This window comes from Dicentrarchus labrax, unplaced genomic scaffold (assembly GCF_905237075.1).
Source record: "Dicentrarchus labrax unplaced genomic scaffold, dlabrax2021, whole genome shotgun sequence".
NCBI classification, from domain to species: domain Eukaryota; kingdom Metazoa; phylum Chordata; class Actinopteri; family Moronidae; genus Dicentrarchus; species Dicentrarchus labrax.
The window spans coordinates 15,769,324-15,791,846 of record NW_026136723.1 but is presented as its reverse complement, the minus strand read 5'-3'; the positions used below and the strand labels follow the sequence as shown (position 1 = coordinate 15,791,846).

The 22,523-nt window shown below is 40.8% G+C and overlaps 1 protein-coding gene and 1 long non-coding RNA gene across 2 annotated transcripts; one reads left to right on the top strand and one right to left on the bottom strand.

The window, feature by feature from the left end:
* Positions 1-412: 412 nt before the first annotated feature.
* Positions 413-22,263, bottom strand: LOC127358254 (zinc finger protein 385D). Its single transcript, XM_051391226.1, has 8 exons — positions 22,101-22,263; positions 10,032-10,147; positions 5,372-5,479; positions 4,641-4,809; positions 3,443-3,694; positions 3,176-3,357; positions 1,669-1,770; positions 413-1,307 (listed from the first exon to the last, which is right to left on the bottom strand). Exons 1-8 carry the CDS (start codon positions 22,246-22,248, stop codon positions 1,071-1,073), a joined length of 1,314 nt encoding a protein of 437 aa, XP_051247186.1. The 5' UTR covers positions 22,249-22,263; the 3' UTR covers positions 413-1,070.
* LOC127358259 (uncharacterized) lies at positions 15,370-20,621 on the top strand. Its single transcript, XR_007882408.1, has 5 exons — positions 15,370-16,160; positions 18,114-18,224; positions 18,776-18,886; positions 19,437-19,547; positions 20,098-20,621. It is a non-coding gene; the product is annotated as an uncharacterized LOC127358259 (long non-coding RNA).
* Positions 22,264-22,523: the final 260 nt, after the last annotated feature.

Genomic DNA, 22,523 nt, shown 5'->3' with positions numbered 1-22,523 from the left:
GAACATTCCTGCTTTGATTTATCTCAGAGAATGAAGCTGGAGGGGATGCAGGCAAAAGGTTTATCTGTACTCTTAAGTAATAAATAGTTGGAAAAAATGTCTTCTGAAGCTAAATAAAGGCAATGGATGTGTCCTTTTCGTTTAGTTTTTTAGGGAAATACCTGAGTACAGACCAAGGAAAGATTGTTTTTGTGTGCTGTTAAGTAGAAAAGGAGGATGAAAAAAGGCTTAGGTCAGTGTCTGAATGCAGAGAGTTATGGGTTTGGGAGGAGGCGATGTCTGGCTGCATTTCGGCGTGTCTACATTTCTGGCAGTGTCCGGGTGAACACGTACGCAAGAAGCTGAAAACACTGACATAGATGTTTGTCATAGCACATAGCAGTTGGAACAAAGATATATCTGATAAACACCATGAAAGGATATTGCACTGATTTATTGAATAAAATGCACATTTTGGAGCAGTGTGAGAGTCATTTACTCCAATGACCCTATGCAGATTCAAACTCAGGAAGGTAACAAAGGAAATATGAGTATCCACAGCTATTGTTTATTGGAAAATAATAAACATCTTCAGTCAAGCATGCTCTGTATGGCATTCATACCTATATGCATATCTGCACACCAAACACACAATTATAGTCATCATGGAAGTTCACCATGATGCATCTTCCTTATAACTATACCTAATGAAACTATCCGTTTTAAGAGGGACTTTCTTTATTGTCGTATAGATCATTAGCATCTATAAAACTTGTTTATTACTGGAGGAATGAAGCAGCAGGGCAGCAAACATGTTAAAAGTTGTACTTCTGTGATGGCTATATCTGCGCACACACTCACACACACGCTCACATCAGAAAACACTCGCTCAGTTACTGCTTTGTACTTCCAGCATCCACACTGGCCTTGTGGTTTTGGTCCCAGGAAAACAATCTGCAGTCCTGGTCCATGACACCCATGGTATCTGTTGTTACGTGGAGTACAGTGAGCACTGTCTTATATCACATCTTGTTCAGGTCTCAGGTCTGCTTTTTAGCTGTAGTTCAGAGCTGATTGAGACCTCGGCGGGGTCAGTAGGGGGAGAACAGAACCGGTGTGTGTGCCGAACAGATGGGTCCAGGGGCCGGATGCAGCAGCGCCTGGGGAAGGGGCTGACTCTGAAACAGGGCGGGGCTGGAGTTTGAGGCAGGGCGGAGAGAGAAGGAGGGCAGTGTTGCCATGGCAGCGGCAACGGAGAGTTGACGCTGCAGGAGACACGAGGCCAGAGGTTTGGTGAGGTCTTGGTTCTTCTGTAGAGCCAGACGAATCTGAGGAGAGAAAACAACTGCAATCAGGGGTTTTTGTTGCTGTTGTTGTTGAGCAGTTTAAGTAGGAGACCAGAGAGGAGATAAAGTCTTAGTAGCTGCTTGGCCACGCTATCCCAGTTACTGCCAAACAATCTTATCATAAATCTGCCCTCCTTTCTAATGTAATTTGCCCTTTAGTCCCTCTTACAGCAACATCCTAGGATTAAAAACATTTCAGACATGAGATTCTCCAACCCGTATCGCTGACAATTTGTCTCACTAAAGTAGGGAGTGGAGCTTTCTGGAAGAAGCTTTAGAGAGCCAACTCATGTACACAAACACAATAATGAGGGATGAAAGTAAATGAGGCAACAGTACTCACTGCCTGGAAACTCTGGTGACGCTGGGTGGGAGTGTAGGGACTGAACTTTGGCTTGGCTGGTTTACCTGCGGCTCTATCCTTGTGTCTCCGACTGCTGATGTGCTGCAGTGGAGGAGAGAAACTAATAAACACACAGAAAATAATGAAGCCAGACGTAAGCAGCACAAAACCTTTTGTTTGGAAATTTGAATAATCAGTAAAGAGGAAATTAAAGCAAGCCTAATCAAGTTCCTATTTTGACAATTCAGGCTGAATGTTGATATTTTGTTGGCTCCGACTTTGAGATTCAAAATATTCATGAGGGGCGGGTTTGGAAATCTTTTAGATTTGATTGACAGTCACAAACAGATGGCTACGGCCAGCACGGCACACAGTCAGCGGTGAACTGCTAAATATTCATGAGCACCTGTCCAAAGTTAACTTTTAAACAGTCAGTTATGAAGACCAACGCTGTGCATTCATATCATGAACTGAGACGCTAACTCCATACTCAGATGCTCACTGAAATAGACCTCGAGGGATCTGTGATTTTAACTCACCTGCAGCGACAGGTGTGAGATGTTCACGCTGTGATTTGGAATAAGATATGCATGGTCCTGAGTGGCTCTTTCTGTAAAGCATTACGGGTAGAGCGATGATGGCTCTGTCGATGCCTTTGACCAGCTCCCCTCTGTGACAGCTGACCTTTTCATAGCTTCACATTCTAACCAAACTAATCAGTAACAAATGTGATCAGTTTGTTTCAAAAAGAGGTCAAATTATCCTGTAAGCAAAGATTAAAACAGTCCAAAAAAATAAATATAAATTTGTGTACCAGAGCTTTGTTTTCTCTTCTTTCCTCTCCCATTAATCATCTCATGACCCCTCAGATTTATCTTGTGATACTCTGAGGGGGAACCAACCCGTAGTTTGGGAACAAATGGACAAAACTACCAAACTGTATATTAAGTAGATAAAATGATAACCTCCACACACTAATATCTTAGTGTATTCACTTCTCTCCGTTCATTCTGTTAATGCTGTTCATACTGTAGATATCCTGCTAGTATATTCATATATATAGCCTATCTATAATGTTTTTTTAATTATATATCCCTGTACATATGCAAATTACTCTGCACTTTACTGCTTTGCACTTCTGGTTAGATGCTTAACTGCATTTTGTTGTCTAGTACTTTGTGCAATGACAATAGAGTTGAATCTTGTTTTTGTCTTCAATCTTTTCTCCTCAGGGAGACCATTACACAGTCTGTTTCTATATTGTGCTAATGGTGCACCTGAATGGCTCCACAGATTTTATACACCAGGAACAATTTGCACAAAATGTAGAAAAATCATCATTTAGATTTTTCCTGAGTAACCCAGGGACGCCAGTGCCAAATATCCCAGTCTGACGTCTGACATTTGGGGAATGCCATCACATATCTCCACTGATGCCTAAAAGTGGTCTGAATTAAACTAAAAGCCTTGCACTTGACTGTTTCTGAGACCATTTGCTACAACTAACCTGTTTGAGTTGAGTCTCTGAGTTCACATGCACATCGCAGATCTCACAATGGAAAGTTTTGTTCTGGAGTCCAGTTGACAGCTCTGACGGCGCTACCAACTTGGCCTTGACCCCCGTCCTCGGGAAAGACTTGATGGCTCCATCACCGCTTCTCGCCTCCAGCATCGTCTTGTGCTTAGTGCCTGAGCGGATAGAAAGTTACGTCAGCAGAGATATCAAACACAGTACGAATGGGCTAAGCTTGACGACGCGCAGTTCACAGCTCACCACTGTTGTGGGCCTGCAGCTGGGAGGCAGAGTTCACGGCCACCTTGCAAAGGGAGCAGTAGAGAAGACGTATTGCTTTCTCTTCCTCTGTTTCGCCGTCTGGAGCCACCTCCAACTCTTCGTCTCTTGGTGTCTCTTTCTCTGGTGTCCTCGGGCTGGGTGAGAGAGAGGGGTCAGATGGTGCTTTCACAGCTTCAGAGGGGCCGCTGCTCGATGGTGCCGCCTCTGAGGTAGGCTTTGGGACCGAGGGTTCTGAAGAAGTAGAATGATGCTACGTTAATGAGACAGCCTAAGTAGTGTGGGAGAGTCAGACGATTAGGAGACAAACACATTTTTCCACCTTACTACTTTCAATAAAACAATTTTGTGACATAGACAGAGACATAGCTACAGGTGATTATGAGCTCTATCAGCCTCTCTTAATTGCACTAATAATCAATGATTTCCCATAGGATCTGCCTCCCAGCACTTGTACAGAGATGATTTGCCTCTGTTATCTTTTGTGCGACTGACTTGAAGAGGTTCCCCAGAGGAGCGTGTACAGATTTACAGATTCACTCTTTGCTAATAACAATGATTAGCTCTGCCTAGCTGAGTGGGTGTCTGTTTGTTACCATTGATTCCCCACTCTTAGAGGCCAGTGAGGCTGTTTGCTGAAGTAATCTTCAGAGAGCTCTCCTGCCGTCTCATCCACTTCACTCAAACTAACTCCGAACTGGAAATGATCACTCATTCTTACAAACAAACTCTCATATCGGCGACGTCAAGTACAATTTTTCAATCTTGTTGCTCTTATGCTTGCAGCGATGTATTATTTTCATTCCTCGCCGCCCACACATGCAAAAGTAGCACATCAGGACTGGCACACATATAAACACATGTATACCTACTATACAGTTACCCACGGATCATATTCAAAGCATTTTCTTTGTGTTTTTGATCTCAGGAGGCTGCTGAGGAGGTCAGGAGATGTAGACATGAAGAAGGAGCAGAGGATAATGTTCAACCTTTAATCTCTTTACTGTGAAACCCAAAGCAGCAGGAGGTTTATCACATCAAAGAGTTAAAGTCGTGACTGGGAAAAGTAGGTTTGAGCTGTACATTCATATATCTGACGCTGTCATACATTTGATGTCTGAACACACACACGCACGCACACATACACAGGGGAAGTATGCGTGCCTGCAGAGACACACACCTCCTGATGTTGTGTCAGAGCTGGAGGGCTGTGAGCAGGGTGACGAGAGGATTTGCGATGTTGTTTCCTTGGAGACCAGTTCAGAGGTCCTGATCTTTGAATCTGGGGCGTCCAGAGCTTTCAGCCTTTTCGCGTGTTTGGTGCCGCTATAATGGGAAGAAGCCTGCGCCTGTGTACATAGTAGCAAACAAGAAGGTATGAACTTATACAGTTACACAGTTTGGACACAATTATTATATCTGAACCTGACAATGTTTGGATTTTAAGCAACAATATTCGCAAATGAATAAAAATGCTAATGTTTAATATATAGACTAACCCTGGCAACAAGTACATTTAAAGTCTGTAACGTTCCTGATGGAAATGCTTACTTACATCAGTTGCATGCTTCCTTTGTTTTATATTTTCTGTATACAGTATATTTTCTGACAGTGATTCTTTTGCTACACATTGAATTGCAGTTCAGCACAAAACGGTTCTTGTTTATGAGTCATTCTGTAATAAGCACAATAAAAAAATCAATGCTCTACAAAGGTCAAATATCAGAGGTGTGCACATTTTACTCAATTATTAAATGAGGCAGCTGTAAACCCTCTGAACCAGTAAAACAACCAAATAAGGGCAGGTCTCTTCAGCCTGTTCAACTGTCATGTAAGGGTGTGTGTGAGAAATAAAAGCACCCTGAAAGAATAACAATTAAAAGTGTATCTTTCCCACAGGACAACACCCACCTCAGAGTTGAACCTCAGTTGACAGACTCCGCAGGAGCTGGCCTTTCTCTTCAGCGGCGAGATTAGCCCGAAGCTTGGGCCAATCAGAGCTTTATGGACATGATCCATCTGCAACAAAGTAGAGGGGTAACGCGAAGGTCACGACTGGTTTAAGGTTGTGAAAGACAAGACTGAGTAGGTAGTGAAAGTGATCACCTGAGGTGTAAATGACACGCTGTCTGCAAAGTAATATGCTGCTCTCAGGAAACCACAGATTTATAATATCTCAGGTTAGAGGTGGGGGTAGTCTGTCTGGCACCCAGTCATGCATGAACACAACATCACACACACACACACACACGTTCACTCATCATCACTTTATTTTCCACACAGAAACATGCTACTATGTGAATCCAGTGTGACCACCATGAATCCCACCTGACCACAGCCTCCGCTCTCCAAGATGGAGCAAACTATAAACCTTTTACAGCCACCTTTCAAACCAACAGGGGGTTAAAGCTTCACTCTGAAAACCTCACCTCACCCAGGCTCCATGACACGGATCCTCCTGCTGATGGTAGCAGGAGGCATTTTGAAATCATGTGTTGTGTTGGGTTGTGTTGTGTTGTCCCATAACATGAACACACAAAAAAACAACTAAAGAGAAACTTTGAAAGGACCTTTCACCCCAAGACTGGGTTTATTTATTCGCATAAGGAACAGGCAGTAAACCTCCCCCATGTCTTTGCATGTTTGTGTGTACGTGTGCACAATAACTATACCAGTATCTGACCACACAGTGCTGTGCACCTCTGGACATTGCCTACTGGAATGTTTAATGAGCACATATGCTCAGCGCAATAAAACCCAACTGGCCTTTGTGGAGCAAAACAAACCTATTACCTGTGATGAAATGTAGGGAGCCATATAACTAGCCACAACCAGGGAAGCTTTATGGAAATCTGACTGGAGGTGACGTAAAACTTTATGAGTTATTATGGGTCAGCCAACTAGTTCTGTAAGCCCTGGGAACATATAGCACTGCACTGGAGAGATGGCTTGAAAAGATGAATTATTTTCTCTTCAGACGTTCCGAACACGACAGAATCTGTTTGTAAGTGAGTGAGTGTGTGTGTGTGTGTGTGTGTGTGTGTGTGTGTGTGTGTGTGTGTGTGTGTGTGTGTGTGTGTGTGTGCCTGAGTGTGTGTGTGTGTGTGTGTGTGTGTGTGTGTGTGTGTGTGTGTTTTCTTTGATCATCACTCCAGGCGGCTCCACTGGAATGCATCTCTGCAGTCATTGGTCTCTCATCTCTCCCTGTTTCCCTGCAGCTGTTTGCGTACATAAACCCAAGCAAACACGTATAAAAACAAATATAGTTCCTTCATCTATATTCAAAATACAAATAATAAAATTACAAAAATTAAAAGATCATTAACTTGACGTCTGCAATAACCGTGAAAGTGTGTAATGTAACAAATCAATAACAACATGGCCACATTAATGTTAAAACATTTATAAGAATGTGAGCATGGTTTTTATGTTTCTCTGAATGAACATTTTAACGTCTGTAAAAGCCTGTCTCCCTCCTTCCTCAGCCCCAAGGCTCCTGCATCACCATCTGACCTCCCATCACACATTCCTCACTTCACCCCTCCATCTGCTCCCCTCTGAACTCTCTCACTATCTGATCAAAGTCACCTTCCTGCCTCCCACTGGACTCACTCTCTTACCCCTTCACTCCTGTTCCGTGCTCTGGGGTGAACTAGCACCTGTGGCAAAGTCATTTTGCCCTTCTTACTCATTGCCTCTTTCTTCCTTTCTTTCTTTTGCACACACCCACACTACACATCACCTGCTGAATTGAATCTGTCTCCTTCAACCTTAACCACTGCTGCCTCTACCCATGCTGCTTATTATGACATTACAAGTAATAAAAGCAGTAAATTCAGTGGATACAGTAAATAAAGACATGACATTCACCACATAGCTTCAGTATTAATCAGCACATTCTCTCTCACCTCCTCACACTCAGCGGTGGTGGCGTGTCAGATATACTCAGCTTCATGGAGTGAGTTATGGCTGAAACATATGGCCAAGTGAAATGAAGCAGACTTTTACCTGGAGCACAGTCAAGAGCCCCAACATTTATAATGATGAATGTTCCTGGATTTACATTGTGTACCAGCGTGACAGCTATGTGTGAGTGCATGACGTCAAGGACCTAAAATAAGGGGGGGTGGGCTATGATGAATGAGCTGCTGCTTTTGGATCTTAGTCATTTAAATTATTATTTGCTTGGCAACAAAAGCACTGTATTGTTTCCATAAAAAAATAAAAAGCTTCAAGCCAAAACTAGCCAGTGAAGTCCCCGGCTCACGACAAACATCCACACACACACACACACACGCGCGTGACGACCCTGTAGCCATGACAACCCACATGTGGGCACCAAACAAACGCTTTACAGAGCCCGGCACACAGATCACCTACAATCACAAGAAAATGCAGGCTTATACACACACGCACACACACACACAGACAGACACGCAACAAACCCACACATAAAAAACACACATTCCAGGAGGAAAGGCAGGCAGCTAGAGTTCAGCTGCCCACTTACTTTACACCCACAGGTTCAAATCAGAGGAGGGAGAAGATTCCCTTTACACTTTGGTGAGCTATCCAGTTTTTAGACAAATTGTTGGATACTTGAGACAAAACTTCATGATGTCTCTTTCCGTTCCTGCTTTTGTTATTTTCCATATTAAATGCAACCATAGGTTTCTGTTGAACGATATTTAAAACAAAACCTCAGAAGCAACTGAGGAACCACTTATCCTAAACACAGTAGAGCTGAAATGTTTAGCCGGTTAATGAACTTACAGAAAATGAATCAGACTACTTTGATAGTCGATTATTCCAGTAACTTTTTTTAAAGCATAAAATGCCAAAAATTCTCTGCCTCCACTGCCTCCAGTGAGAAGATTTACTGCTTTTTTTGTCCTACTTGGCAATAAACTGAATATTTTGGAGCTTTGGACTCACTGGGTATGTTATGTTAGGCTCTGGGAAATCATATATATTAAAATAGACATTTTATAGACAAAAAGTTTATTTGAGTCCTAAGTCTATGGAGGCGGCACAAGGTGCTTTCGATATCCATGTTGCATTTTTATTTCAGGCATGTAGCCAATGCTCCTTTCCAGCATCATTGTAGAAAAAAAGACTTAAAAGCCATAAATCTCCATAATTACACCCAGCCAATAGCGAGCGTTGTAAAGGTCAGTGACTTTTTACAGGGCTGGCAATATTCTTGCAACTGCAGAGTGGGAGAAGTGTTAGAAATGGAATAAAATGAAAGAAAGAAGAGAGTTATAAATAGGTGAGAGGGTATGTGACTCAGCAGTGAGAGGGTGATGTGAGATACTCGAAGAAATCTTACAACCTGTGGTAAATTATGAGTGAGACAGCTTTTCTGACTTGAGTGGGAAGGTCGTTCACCAAGCCAAGAGGAAAGTGATGCATTCTGATTTTGATTATTTGTGGTAAAAGATGGAGAGAGAAAAAAAAGAAAGAGAGGGGGGGAGGAGGGCTGGTGGACAAGGTGGTGCAGAGAAGGGAAAAAAAGCTCACAAGAGGGGTGAGAGATGGGGAGGATGACAGCAGGAGACAAAGTGGAAAATACGAGAGAGTAGAGTTGAAGTGACGAGGGCGATGGAGCAAGAGCGGCGCAGGAAAGTGGAAGAGATGGATGAGAAGGCTGAAGAGAGGAGACCCAGAAAGATGTCTGATTTCTCCTCATGTGGCAGGTTGGCTTTTTGACAGAGAGGGAGAGCTTAAACACACACATACACCTCACACACACACACACAGAATACATTTACTTCACAGCACACTAACAGTGCAGCAAAAGCAGACACGCAATGCTCTCTTTCTTTTGAACACTCAATTTATCTCTCATCTAAGAGCGCATTACAGTTTAGAGATGGGTGCTTCGTTTCAATTTGAGCTTTTGTAATTGGTTCGGTATTGCCGAGAGTGTAAGAGCAAAAAAAAAAAAAAACACATCATGTTTTCTTGGCTTCATTTCATTGTGCTTGTGCTTGTGTTTTTTACTGCCGGTAAATACATCTCAGCTATGTAGTTGAGCTTCATTATTCATGCTACATTGATCCAGGCAGGAAAAATGATTTCATACATCATACAGCTAGGGAGTATATTAAGACATACAGCACGATTCCTCTGTAAACCAGACGTCAGCCCTCAGCCCGGCCTGACACAATAACTCTCTTTGGGGTTTGGTCTTGGCCAGCGTTAGTTCTCTCCACCTTCACCCTTCCCAAACACTGGGGCAGACAAAATGCTGCGTGAGGAATACCAAGGAATCAGCTCCACCAACCCCCCCACCCTCCCCAGGTTGTGTGGAAATGTCACGGCTCCCTGCATCAGAGGTGGTATATTTGGAAAGGTGTGGGCAGCTCGCTCAAGCATCTGTGTCTTTTAAAAAAATAAACTCCACACACGCAGACTACTCCATGAAATCAGCTCCTCCACTTGCAGCAGAAATGCAGGATGATAATGTGAACAACTGAGGGTTTTGGTTATTTGAAAAGAGGTAGAAGCGTACAGTTGGTGTGAGAGCGTGATTGCCATGACAACCATGTTGACTGACAGTACTCACGTCAGTGAATCCAGGCAGCAGGTGGAAGGGGAGGAGGGGCTTTGCGTCCGGGGAGGGTTGCGTCCTGCCCAGCGTGGGACGAGCCAGCGGCGGCAGAACACTGTGACAGACATTACCTAGGAGACAGCACAGTGGGGAGGAGACAGGTAGAAAGATAAACATATGGAGGAATGACTCATTTGAGATGAGGTGATTCCTATTAGAAGTAATAATATGGTGATGGTGAACGCTAATACACCAGAGAAAACTAGATGAAGACGTTCTGTGCTCTGAAGTTTTTGTGCTCTTTTGTGAAGATTGTCAGAACAAAGTGTTTCTTTTTCCATTTCCTCCAGTTTTTTCCCCTTATTTTCCCTGCAACTTTATTACGTAGGATTCTTTTTATGCCATCAGTTTTGTGTAAGAAGCTAATCCAGCCACATTTACATTATCATTGTTAAATGCCAGTGTTGATTAGGGTTCTTTGTAAGCTATAAATAAATAAGCTAAATTTGGTGTCATGAATTAACAAAACATATTCTGTAGCCCATTAGACAAATAAGAAATGAAATAAAGTAGAGGTTCACTCAGATCAAACTTTATCTTACATTAGTTTGAAACACTTACTCATCCACACTGGCAGTCAAATGTGGAAGGTACGTACATATATTTACATATATATACATATATGTATATATATTTACTCAATAAAAGCACAATTCTGAGGTACTTGTACTGAAGTATTTCTATTGTGTGTTACTTGTGTTCTACCTCTACTTCACTCTTTCACTTTGCAGATAGAGATCGTACGTACAAAACATCTGATGATTTTATAAAACATGATACACTGTTATATATTTAACAAGTAAAAGCTGCTGACACATCAATCCATCAGTAATAATACTCCAATAATATTATATTCTGCACAGGCTGATCTTTCCTACTTTTATATTTAAGTTATAATAATTCTGTACATTTACATAAGTCAAGTATGCTCCTACACCACTGATGATAATTGCATCTACGTGTAGAATTACTATTTGATTATTTCGACATCTTGTTAAGATTTATGAAATCAGGACTAATTAGGCTTGTAAATGATGATTATTGTCATTATTAATTAATATGCCAATCACCTAATCATTTTGTCTATAAAATACCACAAAACAGTGAAGAAATATTCCCAGTTTCCAAGGTGATGTCATCAAATGTCTTGCTTTCATATATATATATATATATATATATATATATATATATATATACTAACATATAGAACTAAGAAAACTAGCAAATATTCACATTTGAGAAGCTGGAACCAGTAGATGTTTGGCTTATTTGCTTTAAAAATTACTTCAGTCATTAATGAACTGTCGAAATTGTTTTGCCTGGTTCATTTTCTGACTAATTGATTAATTAACTCATCAGTTCAGCTGTAGAACACTGAATGGACACACTTTATTTAAAAGCTTATCATACTTGATATATGGCTTTCTTTAAATATAGGACCATCAGGCTGTGGCAGGTCTACTCATCGTGCCAAATGGGCTTTTACACACACACACACACACACACACACACACACACACACACACACACAGACAGACACACAGACACACATACACAGACACAGACAGGGGGACACTGAAGATTAATCAGATACTCTACACAGGTGCAGGACCACAGCTATGGGCAGGGTGTATGCGCACACACACACACACACACACACACACACACACACACACACACACACACACACAGACAGACAGACACACAGACACACATATACAGACACAGACAGGGGGACACTGAAGATTAATCAGATACTCTACACAGGTGCAGGACCACAGCTATGGGCAGGGTGTATGCACACACACACACACACACACACACACACACACACACACACACACACGTAAACAATCACCCACATTACAAAACACATTATTATATCAAAATTAAACTCACACACTTGCACCATGACACGCACACACATTCCTGGTTCAATGAGGCCGTTACTAATAGTGCTGTGTGATAAGCGTCTTGTTTGTGCTGCTGACTTCTGATTATGGAAGCTTGTTTGCTAGTTTGCATGTTCTCTGAGCTTGATTACAGTTTGATTCAGGACCAGTCCGCATGTGTAATCATCATAATCAAAATCACAACACACCCATCCGCTCTGCCATTACTCTGATTGCCTTTAACTAGCTTAAGTCATGTGTGTACGTGTGTGTGTGCGTGCATAATGTTGAGTGTATTTGACCTCAGTATTTTCCTTTTGCATGCAGGGCTGCCCTGGATACGTGCACACGCAGAATAGTTTACGTGCTCAAGTGTATTACAATTTGTTCTACAATTGTTTACATACATTTTTCAATACTGAGTCGACACTAACTGCATTCAAACCACACCTTTCAAAATTCACAAGATGTTTTTTTCACTCAAATTTAACCACCACTAAAACTGTGTATTTACACTGCATTTTGCACTGTTGTTAAAACTGTTGAACCTGATACAAAATTACTCTAGATTAGTAGGCAGTCTGCTACATCTAAAACCAAGCCAGGTTATACTTTTCAATTTCATGCCATGTATGTACTGTAAAAGGGCAAATCTTTGGAATGAGTCTCCAGTACACACGCAGCCAGCAGAGAGACCCCACAGGAATTATTTTCCTCATGGAGGTGGAAAGTTCCTGACCATCTTTCACATCATTAGAAGTCCCTGTTGGACACAGTGAATGCTGAATTTCTGGACATATCTGCAGAAGATTGCCAGGGATGGAACGGAAAAAGATTATTTCCCCAGAGAGGAGATAAGGTGTGATGTGGATGAGAAGACAGGGTTGATGTATTTCTATATCCTTGACATGTATGTAGTGAATATATATAGTTTTTTTATTCCATTACTGACTTGATGCAAAAATTATCCATATGATTGAGGATATTTTAAACCTGCAACAAGCTCAGCTGCTGCTGACTTGGTCAAATCTGCAGAGCTGAAAAGAAAACAATCTTAAGCACACAGGTTTAACACACCACTTACTTTATGGTATTTTATTCAGCGTGGTATTAATGATGCGTCATGTTTCAGATCGTCTGTCTCATCTGTCAGCAGCTGTCTGTATTTTCTCTGCACAGACTTCTTTTTATCTCGTTGCCTCCACAAGTAGATAGCGGGCTAGCTGCGGCTCTGTGGGCGCAACAGGACACCGAGGGCTCTATTGTCGTGAACCCCGCGCAGATCGCAGTCAGGTGCGTCCGGCCCCGGTGCGTCAGGAGTGTGCCAAACGCACTTTTGGTAATTTCGTGGCCAGACTCGCCTGTGGAGCACTTTGATACAGAGTGGGACAAGAATGCCTTATCATATACTTTATATTTGTGTGTGTGTGTGTGTGTGTGTGTGTGTGTGTGTGTGTGTGTGTGTGTGTGTGTGTGGATCATCATGACCAATCACATTCACTATCGCTCTCTCGGACAGTTTGGGAATCTTGTTGAGAGTTTTGCTCAGAGCAGACTTCTTGTTGTTTTACATGGATACAGCAGCTGAAATATACGACCGAGAGCAGATGATGCCTCTTTTTAAGTTGAATTAACTTTTCTGGGCCTGTTGATGATCCTAAGGCCATCGTGTCTGCGATTTGTCATCACAATGATCCACACAATTCAGTTAATTCAACGTTTTGCATGCTTTTCTTCTGAAATTATTTTAGACCCAGTTAGATTTGACTCTTTTACACGCTAAAATAATTCACAACCCCACAATCTTGGAACAAATAAGTTGCCTCTTTTATCTTCAAATAAACTTGGATTTTTAAAATAACACTGAAATGACGCATATTTTGGGTGGAGACATCTCAGCAGAAGTGACTGGACTTAAGGGAGTTATTATACTTTCAAGTGATACACAATTTTCAGTCATGGATCTGTGTGAACTGTTTTCAACGTGTCAGTATCCAACACGCCTGAATCTGTAGAATAATTAATCATAACCGACCAGTTTGACGTGCACAGCAGCACAGTGGTTTCTGTGGTTATTTCGCAACACTCTGTTGTTTAATTGTTGCACTAAATGAAATCAGCGGATCTAGTGACAATGCGCAGAATCACTCCAGTTAGACGGCAGTAGGAATCACTCATCTTTATTCTGTCTGGCTGTCATTAATGGCTTTATAATAGGCCTATTTTGTGTGTGTGTGTGTGTGTGTGTGTGTGTGTGTGTGTGTGTGTGTGTGTTGTGGGGGTGTGTGTGTGTGTGTGTGTTGGCATTCATCACGTCCTGGGGACAACAAACTGTTTACACAGTCACGTCATGGGGACCTCTAACAGTATGGGGACGAAAAATGAGGTCCCCTAAAGGGAAACTCTTTTAAATGAATGCAGGAGTCTATCTGAAGGTGCCTGTGTGGTTTTTAGCTTTGGCCCATTGGGCATGTTTTCCAGTTAGTGTGTGTGTGTGAACGGGGCATGCTTGCGCCCCTTACTGTATGAGCTGGTAAGGCACTCACCGTTCCACACACACAGATCTTCCAAATATGGTATGTTACCGCCCACTTCCTGGTCCCCATTAAGAAGGATTTTAGGAGCAAACACAATTTTCAGTGTTTAAAGGGAGCATCGCAAAGGCCCTTCAATTAAAGATGTTTGTCACATAAAAAGAGGAACAACAACACCACAAGGTAAGCAATATTATCTTATTTACTTACTTGCTATAATCATTATTTGTATAGATGACCATTTTAAACCACTAATGAGGTTAATTAGTGTTAATTAGTTAGTAGGATAGCTAGTTAGCTTTAATTAGCAACAGAAGGCTAGTGTAACTAGCAAATTTACAATGTTTTACTAACAATGTTTTTAGCTTTCCCTGAAAGCTACTGTTAGTTGTTACATGATGGATGGATTATGTGCATTTCTAGGAGTTTATACCAACTAAAAAAAGTGAAATATTTTTCAGTGTGTAACAGAGAAATTTAAAATACATTTCCAGGTAATGAATTTAGTAATATATAGAGGTGTAACTTAATCCTAGGTATATATAGGTGAGATATATTATAGAAAAATTGTAAAGAGATGTTTTGATGATTTAAAGCAAGCTGTCCATGTTAAGAGAAAAGGCATCTGGGCAGGGATTTTTGGGACCTGAGCTTGACAAGGCTGCAATTTGATGTTTGTATCTTTAAAGTGACTAGTGAAGTGATTCCACATGCCTCCTCTACATAAATGGGTCCTGATTGATTTTACTACCAGAAAAAAGTAAACTTAGCTTACTTATAATTATTAATATTAATTTATTATTAAAAATTAATAATTTAGAATAGGGCATGGCAAGAAGGGAAGGCATCTGACACTGAGCCGACAGGAAAGGGGCGAGTATGGGGCAAAAAGTTATAGAGCTAAGCCTCTGAACACCCACACAGTTTTTTCAGTTTATCTTGCTGATTATTAGTCTTCTTGGGACTGTATGGGTGTGTATACTGTGATTGATTGACATCTTCCTGAGTCTTCTGTCAGCTTTGTTACACCTGTTAGGGCAGGACAAAATATACCTTCACCATTCGTATTGGAGATTTAGATTTGTGACCTCATGGAGTTTCATCAAAGCTTAAGCCCACCCTAAACCTGAGCAGAGGTCTAATCAGCCATAATAACTGAAAACACCTGTGTGGATGTTCACTTAGAGCCTCTAATTGTATTGTAATAGAACTAAAGCCAAAGCTGTCTCATTAAACATTTCTCTGCAGTTTTAAATGCCACCAAGGTCAGTCCTCTTAAGGATGCCCTTCAGCATGTTCACTTCATATACATATTGAAAATGATTTTGAGACATTTAATTGCAAAACTTCAGGATGCATTAGATAAGCTTAGGTCAATAAAGCTGCCATCAAATGCACTAATAATTTGGAATTGTGTTTTTAGGACATATTGCCACAGACTAATTAACATTCATAATGTCCTGTTTTTTTTGAAAATGTATTACTTTGTCTTACAGGACGTGGTGTATTTGCCCTATCTTCATTCTTCAAAGGAGATTTTGTACTGGAATACAGAGGAGACATGATAGATGATGCAGAATCTCAAAGGAGAAGGTGCATGTATCACTCATCATGTGTTGCATTCATGCTTCATTCAAGTGGAGAGGGAGAACATGGTGGTAAGATTTTACATTACACCTAAACTATACTCCTTATGCTAAACCATAATAATCTCCTTACAGCTCATAGTTAAAATGAAGGCACTGATTGTGTTGTATACAGTTGAAACCAGAAGTTTACATACACTATAAAAAGACGCATACGCTTTTTTTTTCTCACTGTCGGACATGAAATCAGACTTTTCCTGTTTTAGGTCTGTTAGGATTACCAAAATTATTTCTATCTGCTAAATGCCAGAATAATGAGAGAAGGATTTTTTAGACAATCTTTTATTACTTTCTTCAAAGTCAGAAGTTTACATACACTAAGAATACTATGCCTTTAAACAATTTGGGAAAGCCCAGATGATGATGTCATGTCTTTGGAAGCTTCTGATAGGTTTATTGACAACATTTGAGTTAATTAGAGACACACACCTGTGGATGTATTGTAAGGCACACCTGAAACGCACTGCTTCTTTGTGTAACATCATGGTAAAGTCTAAAGAAATCAGCCAAGATATCAGGAAGAGAATTGTGGACTTGCACAAGTCTGGTTCATCCTTGGGTGCAATTTCCAGATGCCTGAAGGTGCCATGTTCATCTGTTCAAACAATTATACGCAAGTATAAACACCATGGGAATGTCCAGCCATCATACCGCTCAGGAGACGGGTTCTGTGTCCCAGAGTTGAACGTGCTTTGGTCCGAAATGTGTATATCAACCAACAGATGATGCTGCCATCCCTCTATTTCACAGTTGGGATGGTGTTCTCAGGCTTGCAAGCTTCCCCCTTTTTCCTCCAAACTTAACGATGGTCATTATGGCCAAACAGTTTGATTTTAGTTTCGTCAGACCACAGGACATGTCTCCAAAAACTAAGGTCTTTGTCCCTGTGTGCATTTGCAAACTGTAATCTGGCTTTCCTATGTGTCTTTTGGAGTAATGGCTTCTTCCTGACAGAGTGACCTTTCAGCCCATGTCGGTACAGTACTAGTTTCACTGTGGATAAAGACACACTCTTACCAGCTTCAGCCAGCATCTTCACAAGGTCTTTTGCTTTTGTTCTTGGGTTGATATGCACATTTCGGACCAAAGCACGTTCAACTCTGGGACACAGAACCTGTCTCCTTCCTGAGTGGTATGATGGCTAGACACTGCCATGGTGTTTATACTTGCGTATAATTATTTGAACAGATGAACGTGGCACCTTCAGGCATCTGGAAATTGCACCCAAGGATGAACCAGACTTGTGCAAGTCCACAATTCTCTTCCTGATATCTTGGCTGATTTCTTTAGACTTTCCCATGATGTTACACAAAGAAGCAGTGCGTTTCAGGTGTGCCTTACAATACATCCACAGGTGTGTGTCTCTAATTAACTCAAATGTTGTCAATAAACCTATCAGAAGCTTCCAAAGACATGACATCATCATCTGGGCTTTCCCAAATTGTTTAAAGGCATAATAATCTTAGTGTATGTAAACTTCTGACTTTGAAGAAAGTAATAAAAAAATGTTCTAAAAAAATCCTTCTCTCATTATTCTGGCATTTAGCAAATAGAAATAATTTTGGTAATCCTAACGGACCTAAAACAGGAAAAGTGATTGTCTAATTTCATGTCAGACAGTGAGGAAAAAAAAGCATATGTGTCTTTTTATACAGTGTATGTAAACTTCTGGTTTCAACTGTACATATGTTATGATGGTAATCTATTGTGAATCAGAAGTCCCTAGCAGTTTTATGTAATGCATCTAGAAAGCTGATGGTAATGGGATATTCAGGACAGATTTTAATGGTTGATGGAGGAGGAGGAAATATTGAATTTGATGATTTTGTCGTTGAAGTTTCGTGCCTGTTGGCTTGAACTTAACTTTAGAAATTTGACATTAAGAACATACATTAGTGTAATTAAATATTATGCAGTGATAACATCGGACTTAAACTTTTTTTTCATATTTTGAAATGTTTGCAGATGACCATGAATGCAGCTGATGCTGTCATTCCTGTGGAAAGCTCCCAGCATGCTGTCTTGTTAGAGACGCAGATGACTGAAACTTTGAGTCCATGAGACACTAATCAACAGGTACATTCATGTTTAGCACTTAAACTTTACTCCTAGAATATTTCTAACTCACCGTTTGTTGCTTTTTATGCCCTTTAAGCAGGTAAATAAGCTGTTTTTTTAAATGCATCTAGAAACATAATGGTAATAGGATATTCAGGACAGATTTTAATGTTCATAGGGATGTTACTTTTGATTAAATATCACTCTATTCTGGGACATTCACGAGCGTCCCCATAGCACATCTTACATCAGTGTATGAATAGAAACTGTGTGTTAAGTATCTGACAACCTAGAGACTTGGTCTAGCATTGGTCCCCACAAGGAACCACAACATGGTGTGTGATATGTCCCCACTAAGCTTGTTTATTTAATATGTGTGAAAACAGGCAGAGGTTGATGGAGGAGGAGGGAATATTGAATTTGATGATTTTGTCGTTGAAGTTTCGTGCCTGTTGGCTTGAAATTAACTTTAGAAATTTGTCATTAACAACATGCATTAGTGTAACTAAATATTATGCAGTGATAACATCGGACTTAAACTTGTTTTTCATATTTTGAAATGTTTGCAGATGACCATGAATGCAGCTGATGCTGTCATTCCTGTGGAAAGCTCCCAGCATGCTGTCTTGTTAGAGACGCAGATGACTGAAACTTTGAGTCCATGAGACACTAATCAACAGGTACATTCATGTTTAGCACTTAAACTTTACTCCTAGAATATTTCTAACTCACCGTTTGTTGCTTTTTATGCCTTTTAAGCAGGTAAATAAGCTGTTTTTTTAAATGCATCTAGAAACATAATGGTAATAGGATATTCAGGACAGATTTTAATGTTCATAGGGATGTTACTTTTGATTAAATATCACTCTATTCTGGGACATTCACGACGTCCCCATAGCACATCTTACATCAGTGTATGAATAGAAACTGTGTGTTAAGTATCTGACAACCTAGAGACTTGGTCTAGCATTGGTCCCCATAAGGAACCACGACATGGTGTGTGATATGTCCCCACTAAGCTTGTTTATTCAATATGTGTGAAAACAGGCAGAGGTTGATGGAGGAGGAGGGAATATTGAATTTGATGATTTTGTCGTTGAAGTTTCGTGCCTGTTGGCTTGAATTTAACTTTAGAAATTTGTCATTAAGAACATGCATTAGTGTAACTAAATATTATGCAGTGATAACATCAGACTTAAACTTGTTTTTCATATTTTGAAATGTTTGCAGATGACCATGAATGCAGCTGATGCTGTCATTCCTGTGGAAAGCTCCCAGCATGCTGTCTTGTTAGAGACGCAGATGACTGAAACTTTGAGTCCATGAGACACTAATCAACAGGTACATTCATGTTTAGCACTTAAACTTTACTCCTAGAATATTTCTAACTCACCGTTTGTTGCTTTTTATGCCCTTTAAGCAGGTAAATAAGCTGTTTTTTTAAATGCATCTAGAAACATAATGGTAATAGGATATTCAGGACAGATTTTAATGTTCATAGGGATGTTACTTTTGATTAAATATCACTCTATTCTGGGACATTCACGACGTCCCCATAGCACATCTTACATCAGTGTATGAATAGAAACTGTGTGTTAAGTATCTGACAACCTAGAGACTTGGTCTAGCATTGGTCCCCATAAGGAACCACGACATGGTGTGTGATATGTCCCCACTAAGCTTGTTTATTCAATATGTGTGAAAACAGGCAGAGGTTGATGGAGGAGGAGGGAATATTGAATTTGATGATTTTGTCGTTGAAGTTTCGTGCCTGTTGGCTTGAATTTAACTTTAGAAATTTGTCATTAAGAACATGCATTAGTGTAACTAAATATTATGCAGTGATAACATCAGACTTAAACTTGTTTTTCATATTTTGAAATGTTTGCAGATGACCATGAATGCAGCTGATGCTGTCATTCCTGTGGAAAGCTCCCAGCATGCTGTCTTGTTAGAGACGCAGATGACTGAAACTTTGAGTCCATGAGACACTAATCAACAGGTACATTCATGTTTAGCACTTAAACTTTACTCCTAGAATATTTCTAACTCACCGTTTGTTGCTTTTTATGCCCTTTAAGCAGGTAAATAAGCTGTTTTTTTAAATGCATCTAGAAACATAATGGTAATAGGATATTCAGGACAGATTTTAGTGTTCATAGGGATGTTACTTTTGATAAAATATCACTCTATTCTGGGACATTCACGACGTCCCCATAGCACATCTTACATCATTGTATGAATAGAAACTCTGTGTTAAGTATCTGACAGCCTAGAGACTTGGTCTAGCATTGGTCCCCATAAGGAACCACGACATGGTGTGTGATATGTCCCCACTAAGCTTGTTTATTCAATATGTGTGAAAACAGGCAGAGGTTGATGGAGGAGGAGGGAATATTGAATTTGATGATTTTGTCGTTGACAATTTTCAGTCATGGATCTGTGTGAACTGTTTTCAACGTGTCAGTATCCAACACGCCTGAATCTGTAGAATAATTAATCATAACCGACCAGTTTGACGTGCACAGCAGCACAGTGGTTTCTGTGGTTATTTCGCAACACTCTGTTGTTTAATTGTTGCACTAAATGAAATCAGCGGATCTAGTGACAATGCGCAGAATCACTCCAGTTAGACGGCAGTAGGAATCACTCATCTTTATTCTGTCTGGCTGTCATTAATGGCTTTATAATAGGCCTATTTTGTGTGTGTGTGTGTGTGTGTGTGTGTGTGTGTGTCTGTGTGTGTGTGTGTGTGTGTGTGTGTGTGTGTGTGTGTGTGTGTGTGTGTGTGTGTGTGTGTGTGTGTGTGTGTGTGTGTGTGTGTGTGTGTGTTACGTGCTGGTTTTAGTTGAGTTTATATAGGTGTGACTTCACAATATTATGGAGGGCAGGTCTTGATATCGCCACACCCTCCACCGTGCCGCTCCTCCCACCAGGAGACTCAGCAAAGCGCCGGTTCTCAGGTGAGCGGCGGCGGCAACGACAGTCCGTTCAACAAAATAAAAGCATCAACTGTGTCTTCTTTTTCCATATAGCCAACATTAATTTGCTATAATCATATTATTTACCAACTCCTCTGAACTTTCAGCTGAGGTTAATTCATCCTTTAACATGACTACTATATAGGCTATTCCATAGGCTATTTGAACCACAACAGGATAATGCAACAAGCAAAACTGTTAAATTTGTTGTTTAAAAAAGGTAAAATTATATTTCCACTGTGTTTGACTCTGGCCACCCCCCCCACCCCCCCGCGTCCGTGCGCTTTTGAGACAAATGACTGAAGAATTTAGGAGATAGAAGAAACACGTGGACGAGATGACACACACACACACACACACACACACACACACACACCTGAAATTTGAAGTGGCCATCATGCAATATTATTTCAATAACGTAATAAAGCAATAATAAGCTAATTGGTCTTACTTTATCCATTTAGTCTACAGTATTAGTTTATAAACCTGTAAAACATGTATACTGTGAGGAATTCAACAGTGGATATAAGCATGCGTGTATTAAACCATAATAAAGTAAATAGTATTCTCTGTTTCTGTGAGCTATTCTACTGTATCTGTCTGTCAGCTCTCTTGTGATTGAATAATTCGCCCTTTGGGCTGCTGTAATGTTACATGAGGATTAATGGAGAGTCAACCGCGATTAAAAGACTCTTAATTAAACTACACAGACCATGATCTGGGCTTTTCATTTCCGAGAGACGCATTGGATAAGCTGCACTATCACTGCCTCCGCTGAGCAGGTGACCGACTTCACTAAAGCTCGCATCCAATTCAACATAGCAACAAGTGACTCCGCCGCCTTATTATCACCACCACCAACAACAAAAAAACTATTTTCAGATTAAAAGCATTTAATGCATCGCTTACATACCGAAATACATGGTGGCACCAAGTGAAATCCGATTGTTCAGTGTGAGATAAAAGTCTCTTTCATCTCCAGGCAGAGATGAGGCTTTGCGTCTTCTCCTCCACAGTCTGTCCCTCCTCTCTCCTGCAGCGCCGATGCTGCTCCTTCCCATCTGGATTCCCTCCTCCTCCCAACTACCCGCCCCCTCCTCCTCCTCTCCCTCCCCCTCATCTCTTCACGATTCGTTTACAAGTCTGCCACTGTATCTACATCTTCCAGAAAACCTGTTTTTAATTCAGTAAATAGACGGAAACGACCTTAATGAGTGTACAGTACCACCCTGGATTAGTGCAACCCTCAATGCCAACATACACAGAGCAGGAGGCGCTTTTGGGGTTGACACTGTGTGTAACTCCAATGTAACACCACAAAACAGAAAGGAGGGGA